Here is a 12100-nt window from a genome sequence, read left to right on the forward strand (position 1 = left end):
CTGCTGCTCATTTCATGCCTTAGTTCTTAGAGGCAACTTCAGGTGTCAGTGTTGCGCGATATATTTTGGACAATAGAAGACACCAGATGGTGTTCTCTTTTGACTGAGTACCACATAATAATTTTGCTGTTTTAAAACCTTATTTAAGAGTTGCTTAGTAAAGGTGGGTTTTGTGTTGTTGGTGGGTTTTTGGTTTTGTTTTTGTTTTCTTTTTTTTTGTTTGTTTGTTTTTTTTAAACTGGATATTGAAGTTACCATTTTGTTCAACCTGGAGGATTAATTCCCCGTGATGCTTTGATTTGTGTTGATTGGTGGAGATCCTGTAACAGCAGATCCAGTGCTGGCATAGACTTCACTGTTGAGTCTTTCCACAGCAAGAAGGCCACGCAATCACTAGGAAGGCTTAAGAGCTCATAATATAAGCAATTAGAAAAATGTGACCTTGACACAATGTTGTGGGAACAAAATATTAGAGCAAATGAGGATCTTTTAGTTCTGCGGAGTGAAGGAATGGTGGATGATAAGAGTGAAACTGTTTCATTTTGTAGAGATGACAGCACCAAAGAATTTATTTTATTTATTTTGGAGGAGAAGGAAGGCAGCATTTTGGAGCCAGTTAATCAAAAGTTTATTAGTTGTTTGAAGATTTCCAAAGTTTTGTTATGTCAGAAGTGGAAATTAATGAACTGAGTTTCATGATGTTGTGCTGGAGTTACAACAGACTTTTTTAATGCTGTATTTCTACACCTTGGGTAACACGGATATCGCATTTTTATGTGCATGTGCTTTCATGAATTTAACTTTTATATAGAAGTCTGTGTGTCATACTTGTCAAATGTCTACTGTTTCAGTTCTCTTTTTCCTTTAAACACAGCTGTTGGAGCTGTTTGACAGCGAAGACCCTCGAGAACGAGACTACCTAAAAACAGTCTTGCACAGAATTTATGGCAAGTTTCTGGGTCTTAGAGCATTTATCCGAAAACAGATTAATAATATTTTTCTACGGTAAGTTGTGGGAGACGTTAGTTTTCCCTTATGAACATTTTAGGAAACTGATATATTACTTATATTTAACTTCTCTTTTTTTAGATTTGTTTATGAAACTGAACACTTCAATGGCGTAGCTGAACTGTTGGAAATTTTAGGAAGGTAAATGAGTCTTTATTTATTAACTATCTCAAACTTCCCTTCAGGACACGTCAGAATAGTGTTAGATTCGGAAAAAGTATTACTATAAGCCCTGATTCTGAAAACAGATGTGTGCACATGCTCATCTTTAAGCCCGTGTGCAAATCTCTGTCACATCTTTGCCAAGAGTATATAATTGGATGCAAGTTACCGCCAAAAGTGTTGGATTGATTTTGTGCGTGTATATGTGTGTGTGTTAAATTTTGTGCACTTCATCCTTATGTGCTACAGAATTGTTTTGGTTTTTTTTTTTTTGAACACACTAACAGTGTGAATATTTTGAGTAAATCTAATTCTGGTAAATTAATTACTCAAGAATACCTTGCTTTCATGAACTTACAGACCAGATAGGCAAGGTCTTATCTGTTTGGCAACAGGTTTGTGCAGCTGTTTATATGATTGTTTCTAAGTCGGAGCTCAATTGCTACCTAGATATGTACTGCGCTGCTAATATAAAGCAGGACAAAAGTCAGCACCTGTTTACAAATGGCATGAGCCTGCTATTTGTAATCAGGTGCTGACTGCTAAATTATTTTAATCTAGAAAGTGCTTGTTCAGACCTCAAGAATGTTTTCTGTGATGATAACACTAACAAATATTTCTCTTCTAATTTCTAGTATTATCAATGGTTTTGCTTTACCTCTTAAGGCAGAGCATAAACAGTTTCTGGTGAAGGTGCTGATCCCTTTACATACTGTGAGGAGTTTATCACTCTTCCATGCACAGGTAGAAATTATAAAAATATTTTCTGTTCAGTTAGAATGATTTTTTTTTTTTTTAAGGTTGCTTTGGAAATTTAATTGCATAGCTCATAAAAGGTGGGGGGAAAGTTTTGAAATGTGGAAAAAATGCAGTAATTTTTAAAAAAATTCATTTAATGTGCTTTGTATGATAAATGTCTTGCTTCTGTTCTGATTAGGTAATTAAAAGTGTAACAGACATCTGTCATATTTTGGGGATTTTGTTTAGTAGTTAAACTCTCTCTTTAGGTTCTTCTCTCTGCTGTTTTCTCATTCTCACAAGTTTGTCATTCCCATTCCCTCTCCCAAGAGGATGTTTGGATTTCCTTAGTCTTGTGCTGTCAAGGCTCTTCTTCACCCTGGCAACTTTCTGAATACTAATACCTGCATTTTTGCATAGTCTTTAACATTCTGCCTCCCAGATTTCTTAATACTGCATTTATGTTCTCATATATCTTTTTATACAGCTTTCATGATGTAATTTTTCCTCTGATAAGTGATACCTGTTACCTTTCTCTCTGATTTTCAGATAGTGCAGTCTTTCTTATGCTAATAAAGCTGTGCTTTCTAAATACGTTATTCCAGGTTTTAGCTGTGTCGGCTCATCTTGCAAGCGTTTTCATGATTTTGCCGATGTATAAAATGTGTAAAAAGACGCAGTTTCAGAGAATAACAGAAGCTTCAAAACATTGGTTGTATTTAGAATTCCAAGTTGCTCTGATTTTTATTGTATATGCTAATTTGTCACCCTAATTTTTTTTGTAATGTGTTCTGTTGTTTCTTATGAACTGGATTTCTTATGAGTGGATTTGCACAGTGCAAACTATGCATCTCAGTTTAAAATTGGATGCAATTTGAGAAAGCTGTATAGCATCTTGAGTCTCTCTTTCTTTAAAAATTGTTTCTTTGTGGTTTCTTCATAGAAATGTTCTAACTTCATTTTCTTAAATCTTTACCTCTTCACAGCTGGCGTATTGCATAGTACAGTTTCTGGAGAAAGACCCCTCACTCACAGAACCGGTAAGTATTTCTTTCATACTTTTTTTTTTTGCATCATAAACATCTTACCCTGTTGAGAGAAAAGTAAAAAATCTAACTTTTTTTTCCTTTTAATCTAGGTCATTAGAGGTTTAATGAAATTCTGGCCAAAAACCTGCAGTCAGAAAGAGGTAAGTGATATGCTAGTATTAACAAAGCATTAGAGTTATTTTATTCTACATTATAATAGGCAGGGAATCTTCAGATATTTCCAGGTAGATAGCACATGCTGTGGTGGATCTTGGTATTAATTCCTGTAGGTGTTTTTCCATACTTGAATTCTGGTTTTTTGGACAGTTTTGACTATGAATAGAAAAGTTTGATAACCATGGTTTCTATTCACAAAATAAGCACTGGTTCTTCTGCAAAGAAATTCTTTTTGTTTTAGAAAGGAGAAAATAAACATAGTTGAGGATAGATTGGAAAACTCTGTTAGATTTGGAATTGTTTATATGTGAGGATAGTGTTTTTCCAGGGAGGGTGAAAGATATTTTATTGTCTGGCGTTTACCTACTAAACATGTAAAAGATGCAGTTAGACATTTGCATTTTTATTTCAAATTCTTGATGCAAATCTGAGTTTCCCTAATGAGATTTTATGACACAGCAAAACCATTATTTTGAATGTTGCTTCCAAAAATGATGTAAAATTAAGAGACTCTCCTTAGTTAATGAAGTTTAAGCCTTGGCCAAATTCTTTGTGTGAGGCTAGGTTTTCAGCATGGATATACTGGTGCAATTCTGAATTTTGTTGAAAAGAACTACTTTAAATACAGCATTTGCACACACTCGTTGTCCTTCTTTTAAGAGACTGAATCCAGAAGGTGCTAAAGGTAGAACTGATCACATTTTTTGAGAGAGGGTCTTGCTGAGCTAGTGAGGCTTCCATTTCTCCCTGAAGTGGTAAAATTTGAGGGTTACCAGCATTTTGCTGATCAAGATGATTCAGAGGTTTTATATTCAATGCTTCCTTCCTTGTCTTTAGGTCATGTTCCTAGGAGAGCTGGAGGAAATCTTGGATGTAATCGAACCATCACAATTTGTCAAAATCCAGGAACCCTTGTTTAAACAGATTGCCAAGTGTGTCTCTAGCCCTCATTTTCAGGTCAGTGGTAGAGGTTATTGTTTGTATGGGAATGTGTAGTCTCAATTTCAAACATAACACCCTCCCAAATATAAATATTATTTTATGTTATGTGGTTTTAAATACTTGTCTTCTAGATTTCTATGGAAGAGGGTATGTTGCAGTGGAAGTTTAGTTCTGAGCTCCATGAATAACTTGTTAGATGTATCTGGGGTTACAGCACAGAACTTGCCATTCTGAGCCACATAAGGCCTTAAACTGTATCCAAGCAGACTTTGAGCCCTTCTGACTGTAGGTGATGGGTACTCACTGTATGGCCTTCGGACTGATAGACCATGTAGGATGTATTTGCTCCCTTTTTTAGCACGGTATTGTGCAGCATTCTTGTTTTCCTACTTACTTCCTTCTGTAAGGAGATGTGTGGTTAGAGGTGATAGAACCCATAGCCTGTTCTCTTCACATTGCATAATGGGAAGAAGAGGAATTAATAGGATTTAAGTTGAATCATATGTGAAGAGGAGAGAGTCTCCATATTAAGCTAGGTGACCTATCCTGGTAGAAAGGCAGATATGACTGTTTTCGGCTCTTCCTTGGACTACATTTGTTTTTAGCATAATTTAGATCAGTGTTTTCCCTCCTACCCCCTGCCAAGCTCTTCCCCAAGGTGATTATTATCATTGGTACCTTCCCCACACTTAAGATCTCTCCTCCCTTATTCAGCCCAGCTACTGGCCCTTTCCCTGTCTCCTTCCTCTGGTATCCCAGCACTGCTCTTTTCCTTCCGACTGCAGTCACAGGATTGAGGGAAAGGGGCGATGGGAAGTCTTCTGCTCTCCCTTTCCCTCCACAGCTGCAGCATTAATGCAGTGTCTGCACCTGGTCTTCAGTGAGTAACAACATATCACTCAGGGGAAAGAGAGAGTGGATGCTGTGGGATCTGAATTATAGGATAAAAACTTAATTCCATTAATGCATGTTAAGCTACTGATTAAAGTAGAGTTTTAATTCCAAAGTTAATGATTCCCGTTAATTCATCTTTGTGAAATTTCTCTGTGATTTGTTTTTCCTTCAGAAAATTACAAAATTATGGGTATCTGAATTCCTGTTAATATTTTATTCCTTTGACTCAAAGGTGGCCGAAAGAGCACTGTATTACTGGAATAATGAATACATCATGAGTTTGATAGAGGAGAATTCAAATGTTATACTTCCCATCATGTTTTCCAGCCTTTATAGGATTTCTAAAGAACACTGGAATCCGTAAGTTTTTGCCATTACACTTTATCTTACCATTTGACATACCACTGATAAACTTAGGGAATGTCTGCTGAAGAACCTCTGAATGGGAGAGATCCAAATTCAAAGCTGGCATGAACAGGTGCAACTCTGTTAATGCCAATATAAATTAGTCTATATTTGAGCTTGTCTCAAAATGTTTTTAATTATCTCGTATGTGTACAAAAACCAGTACCTTATGGGATAAAAATAGACCTTCTCGCAAGTTGGGGAAAAAAGAGAAATTAGATGGTACATTGTTATTGAATAGAAAGTGTTGCTCATCAAACATTTCTCCTACGCAGTTTTTAATAAACTGGTTAACGTCTTAAGCCTGATAGTAAATTGTCTAGAAGAGTATCGCTTGGCATTAATAAAGCTTTGTGGCTGTATCATGGATGATACTGATACCTCTGGTACTGGCATTTTTCTAAACACCTGTGAAGCATATAGACAGTAGTATATTCTTAGGTTGGGTTGTTTTTTCTAAATTTATTTAAATACAGCTGTTCTCTATTATGCACAGTAATAGAGCAGTTGCTTCATATTGATATCCTGTTAATTCGGCATTTTTATTTTTAAACTGAATGACCTAGTAGAAAGTGTTTTAATAAAAAATACTATTACAGTTAGATTGCATCTATTCTACACTTTAGTTGAAAAGTCTTTCTAAGTCAAGATGGTTACCATTTAGTAAACTCAGTGTTTTTAATGAGCTGTGCTACATTCAGGTCCCAATTGCTTTAAGAGCTTCCTGTAAAGTATTTGTAAAATATTTCATCTTTTCAAACGTTAGTCTTTTTGTTCTGTACCTAAGTCAAACCCTCAAGTTTGTATGCTTACATGACGAATCTAATGCTACTAGAAAGCTTCTGTAACTAACGTTGGTCACAAAAAGACACTTTCTATGGCATAGTACCGCATTACCAGTCTCCAATCTGCCCATGCTCCTGCCCAACCTTTTACGCTATGCACAGGGATGCTTCTGGTAATGAGAATATTCCAGTATCCCAGTTCACAGTTTTCATACCCGCGGGAATTTCGTACCTTTGACACACAAGCCAGGTTAAGATACATGCAAAATAAAGAAGGTATTTAAAGAATTTTTATAAGAACATTTCTAAATGTAGGCAACAAAAATGAAAGTTTATTGAAAGAGGTGAATGATAGACAGGGTTGCATGGGAAATGTCACATAGTTTCTCTGCTGTATAGGTTAGCTCCAAAGGTTCCTGGCACCTGTAATGTTGATTCACTGCTTCCTGGCGGTAGAGCTGTTTCTTAAGCAGCCCCATGTCTGAGTATGACAACCACAGTAGTGGATCGGGAACTGGGATCTCTTGATTGATAATCTATTCCAAATTCTTTGAAAGTTTTTTAGATTTGTTCCTTTCCCTTCTCCCTTTTCAGTTGCTTTGTTTTTTATCTTCAACTCTGCCAGAAAGGAATTTTGACCTTTAGATAATCAGACTATTGGCAGACCCATCTTACTTTGGAAATTCTAGTATATTTTAGGTTAGTTATGCAGTCAGATGGTATAAAAGAGTAAACTGATTCCACTTTTTTTTGAACCTTTGTGGGACAGAATGCCTTTGAAGCCTTTTTGAAATTATTGTTATTACACATCATTTTTTCCTCTATGAACAGATCATGACTGTCAAGTTTTATGCAACTGAGCAACTCGAATTCAGATAAGCAGTGGTGTATTGTCTCTTGGGTAAGGTCAGGAACAACAATAAGCAAAGTAGGCAGAGGTTATAGAGAGAGAGCTACATAGATGCGACTTTTTTTTTTTTTAATATATATACACACACACACACAGAGTTTTACACAGATACTGCAGCACTCATCTGATTTGTGGTTTTTTTGAAGAGTTTTTTGCTGTACCAAAGTGAAAATATGAAATGTATGAGTACAAGAAAATCGCTCTTGAAATACAGCCTTGTATTTTGTACTGAAATACAAAGTATACCTTGTATATATGTACTGAATATTCAACTTCATAGAAAAATCATAAGGAAATATGAATCACTCCCATTTCATGTTTAAATTCTATTCCTTCTGCCAGCATTGATGATTTGAATCCCTGGAGTTGCATTCAGAATTGCTCCACAGCACGAGGGAAGAGTCTGTAGTTATATGTAATAGCTTTCTGTTGTTACCTTTCACCCTAGAGTTTTGGTTTGCTCCATTTAAGTAGTCAGTAGAGACATGAAAGCTGATTCTCACCTTTAAATATGTTAATCAAAAGTAGTTTCACTGAAATCAAAGAATTTACATTACGATACTTGCAAGAGCAGAATTGGTTGCAGAAATGCTGGTGGGAGAAGACACTTTTGTTTCACGTTTGATTTCGCCTGAAACTAATAGACTCCTTTCTTTTTTCTTTTTTAATGTTTCACAGGGCTATTGTGGCTTTAGTCTACAATGTGTTGAAGGCATTTATGGAAATGAACAGCACCATGTTTGACGAGCTGACAGCCACTTACAAGTCAGATCGTCAGCGGTAACTTTTTAAAGCTTTTTTTGTCAGCTGTGCATAAGGCCTGCTGTTTGGTTTTTCCCTTACACTCAGATGCAATTGCATAATCTCACACACAATAGACACAATGCCTTATTTTTCCCTTTGCATGCTCTTTAGCCTTCTCCTTGCAAGATGTAAGATAATATCATGTACAGGTTGTTCTTTAGCCTTTATGAAATACAGTACACATTGCGTTGCTTGGGAATCTGCATTCCTCATGGAATACCTTTTGACTCCGCATTCCAAAAGACTTAAACGTATCAAGATCTTCAATAATAAAAGAAAAATAAGGGTTTAAAGATAATGCTTTGCTTAAAGAATTCAAAAAAGTTACACTGAGGTTTGGAAAGAGACATTTTGATTTGATTTTCCAAACTACTGTTTGTAGGTTAGATGTAGTCTTAAAGAGGCATCTCTCAACCCTTTCATTTCTTATTTAGAGGTCTTGCTGTATCTGCGTATTTTAGCATGGAGGATTCATTACATACACCACTCATATGATCATTAGTTCCACCCTAGTAAAATGCTTTTTGTATTTTCTCCTATTTTCCTTAATCTTCATTTTCCAATTATAATGCAGCATCTTTTCTCAAAAGTTTCAGCTTATCCAAAGCATCAGGTGAAAAAAATGAGGAAACTTCAGGAACTCTGAACAATTTGCAACTTCATTTAAGTCATACTTTTCTGTGACTCAGGGTTCCGCCAAGCAAAGCAAAGGGTACTGTATGTCCTCGGACCTTGTTAGGTTAATACAGTCTCTAAAGTCTCTTGGAGGCCATATTTTTTGAATTGTGTGACTGGAGTCACACTGTCCTTTTGTTCTGCTTCGTTGTTGTAAAATACAAAGTTTTGTACACAAAAAATCTACACTTTACAGGTTAGTTCATTAACACAGTATTTTACTTTTAGAGACTTGGATATATATTTGAGCTAAGATGCCAGATGAATTCTAGATAGGTGTTGATAAATAAGGCTCAATCTGCTAGTGCAGTTGAGACAACAGTGCGTGGTTTTCTAGCAGGAAAGGAAGAGAATCTTAGGACTGGTCGTCTAATCCAGCCATTTACTGAGGGAGCTCAGTGGCTTAAATTGCGCTTTGCCCCTTAAGATGAGGAACTCTGCTGTTAACAGGACCAGACACTATAGTAGTAGGTCCCATGTCTGGATAATGGGTGAGGTTTATTGACTGAACTGCACAAAGAATTTTTCTTGCACCTACTGACATTGTATCTCCTATCAAGGCTATCCTATTAACCATTTCACCATTTTTATTTACTACTTACAATTTTAAAACATGAATGTATAAACTGGGATATTTACCTTAATGTTTACATAAAATCTTTAGCATCTTAATAAAACCACATTTCAAAAGGGTAGCTTTGATACCACTTAAAGCTTGAGGAGAAATATGTTCAATATTAATGACTATAAATACTCTTGCAAATGTTAGGTTAGCTGTTTAATTTTATCAAATCAGCCTTTAAAGTCTGTTGTTAAAGCAAATGCTTCCTTGATCTTCGTGTAGGAATTTGGTAAGGAAAAAAAAATCACTGAACAAAAGACACATCTTGAACTTGAACTTTCCCTTGGCTGATGCTTAAGCTATATGAAAGCCTCTAGTCAATATAAGTAATAACAGTGATTCTAAAAGGATAAAGGAATGCTTGTTCTAAAAAGTGGCTGTTATTTATAAGATTAAAAAATACCTTGCTTAAATAAATAAACTTGAAAATAATTAAATACAAGTTAATCCTGAAATGTTGATTTTTATAATCATGATATATTTGTTCCATAATAAAAGTCCACTGCATTTTTTCTTCTGTATTATTACAAATGACTGTCTATGAACACTGTCACTTTGTTCAGGTTACATTTTATGTTCTTTTCCTACTGCTTTGTTTAGTGATATTTGTGTAGGTAAGGAAAAGAAAAAATATTTACAAAAATTAAATATATGTTAGGAAAATTGCAGTTGTGCTCAACAAAATTAGTGCTGCTAATTAATGTCAACTGTATATTTTTTAACATAAATATTCTACAGTCTTCCCTCCTGCTAACTCTTGTTTTATTTCATTTGTCAGTGAGAAGAAGAAAGAGAAAGAGCGTGAAGAACTGTGGAAAAAACTGGAGGATTTGGAATTAAAGAGAGGTCTTAGACGTGATGGAATAATTCCAACTTAACAAAAATACAAAACAGCATTATTAACCTGTGGAGTCACACATTTATGTAGTAGAAGATGGAGCAACAGTTTTCTGTATTGTGCAACTTTACAGTAGATTTCACATTTGTTTCATTATTACAACAGCACTGTATATACCTGTCTCTAAGTAAAGGAAAAAAATAAGGACTTTAATCCAAAGTTTGGACAGCAGATGGACTTCTCAGAACTTTGCAAACATAATCATTGTTTTAACCCTTCTTTAAAACCAGTCTTCAAAGATCTGTTGATGAAAATTGCGATGTCAAATTCCATTGTCAGGACCTGTTCCTTATTTATCGTTAGCAGAGAGTGTAATACAACTTTCAAATGTGAACAATCTTAAAATTTAGCTTGTCTTTCTGCTAAACTGTTAAGTGTATTTATAGTAAAGGAGAAAAAAAGACTGTCATTTCCTTATGAGTTTGTGTAACATCCTCCTTCTCTGGATAACTTTACTGTAATTTGACTTTTTTTCCTTTTGCACATCTTCATAAGTTGAATGTCCATTCAGATCAGGGCCATGAAAAACATAGGTCCTGAATAAAGTTTTGTTTACTGGTGTGAGCATTTTTTTAGTACCAGGATGTCTCTGGTGCTTCCTTAATTTGAACATTAGGAGTTAAACAACAAGTAGGTGATAAACATAGTAGGAAAGGGAGCTTTGGATTCATGCACCTATTTATTGCAAATCCAAATTAGTGTCCACAATCCTTTAAAAATGGGCAATGGTAACACCCTGGACTTCAGTACCTAACCAGTATTAGTGATAAGGCATTGGACACACATACCGGAGTTGTTTTAGAAATACTAATTGCTAAATTATTACAGTATGTTTTTATTGGACCATTTTGAAAGGATAAAGACAAACGCTAAACAGTGCAGGCATGAAATTGATCTCCAGTGGTCATGGATCTAATTGGAAATAGAGTTGAGATAGCAGTTTGGACTGTTTGGAGTTGTTGCCTTACTTTTTAATATGTATTTATAAAGTGTTCCAGCAAAAGAGGATGTAGCCTCTAAGAAACATACTATAGTGGTTTTGTGGTTCTAGTACTATTACTCATCACAGTACCAGCCCTATGGTCTTAGCTGGAAAGGATTCTGGATAATATACTTCTGCATTCTCATCTGGATGCTCATTCCTAACTACTGTATTTGTTACCAAAAGTGGTTCTACAAATGCTACTGAAAAAAATTCTGGAAATCCTAATGTTCTGAGTATTAATAATAAAGTTTAAAATGCTTTTATATCAAAGGTGCATTGTGACCAAATTGTTTAAGACAAAAGAAAAAAAAATACAAAAACAAAGAAGAGGGCTGTATTATAAGTATACATTATTGGCTATCTGCTTTGTATTTGAAAGTGGAATCTTACATCTTTGGTAGGTAAAATGCTGATAAGACTTATGTACAGTATATATTTAGCTAATGCAGTTGCATTATTATATACCGAAAGGTATGTGTTTCAGGATTTTTCTCCAGGATGCTTTTGAACTGTTATAGACATATGACAACAGTGAATTGATAATCCTAAACCATCAATCCAGCAGTATTTACAGTATAAAACTGAATTGGTGTTCATGAGTCTTTGTGATAGTTGCAAACATGAATTTATGACCTGTTGCCATTGATAGAAATTCAGTATAAATACAAGCTTGTATATTTTTCTTCCTACCATTTAAATATACAGTAAGATTTGAAGTTTTCATGTTTTCAGGCATGGAAAAGAGGTAAAAAAGAATTCCCTTCTAGACTACTGACTGTTTCAGGATTATCAGGTCACAGTTTGTACTCCTGGGTCTACACACACAAACGTTGTAAACTCAACAATTTTGTAAAAACCTGACACTGTTAATTCTGGAAAAAAAAGTGGAACTAGTCATACGCAACACCAAACACAACATGGTTTAGTGGGATTAATATGAGCTTCTTTTAAGAACACCGACTGGGACGCAATGTAAAGTAGGCAGTTACTGTCATAGTTGAAACATTTTATTTTGAAGTGCTGAAGCAAAGGTGCAAGCTGAGATACTGAAGATTAAATAAATTTAT

At 35.2% G+C, this 12100-nt stretch overlaps 1 protein-coding gene across 1 annotated transcript in view; it reads left to right on the forward strand.

The window, feature by feature from the left end:
- PPP2R5E (protein phosphatase 2, regulatory subunit B', epsilon isoform) overlaps window positions 1-11303 on the forward strand; it is a 29478-nt gene extending 18175 nt beyond the window's left edge. Inside the window, exons 4-12 of the mRNA XM_009580966.1 lie at window positions 875-1005; window positions 1090-1149; window positions 1806-1914; window positions 2895-2948; window positions 3047-3097; window positions 3951-4070; window positions 5182-5309; window positions 7728-7829; window positions 9929-11303. Coding sequence (XP_009579261.1) covers window positions 875-1005; window positions 1090-1149; window positions 1806-1914; window positions 2895-2948; window positions 3047-3097; window positions 3951-4070; window positions 5182-5309; window positions 7728-7829; window positions 9929-10028 — 855 coding nt within the window. The 3' untranslated portion in view covers window positions 10029-11303. The remainder of the gene's footprint in view (window positions 1-874; window positions 1006-1089; window positions 1150-1805; window positions 1915-2894; window positions 2949-3046; window positions 3098-3950; window positions 4071-5181; window positions 5310-7727; window positions 7830-9928) is intronic.
- The last annotated feature ends 797 nt before the right edge of the window (window positions 11304-12100 follow it).

This window comes from Fulmarus glacialis, unplaced genomic scaffold (assembly GCF_000690835.1).
Source record: "Fulmarus glacialis isolate BGI_N327 unplaced genomic scaffold, ASM69083v1 scaffold4117, whole genome shotgun sequence".
NCBI classification, from domain to species: domain Eukaryota; kingdom Metazoa; phylum Chordata; class Aves; order Procellariiformes; family Procellariidae; genus Fulmarus; species Fulmarus glacialis.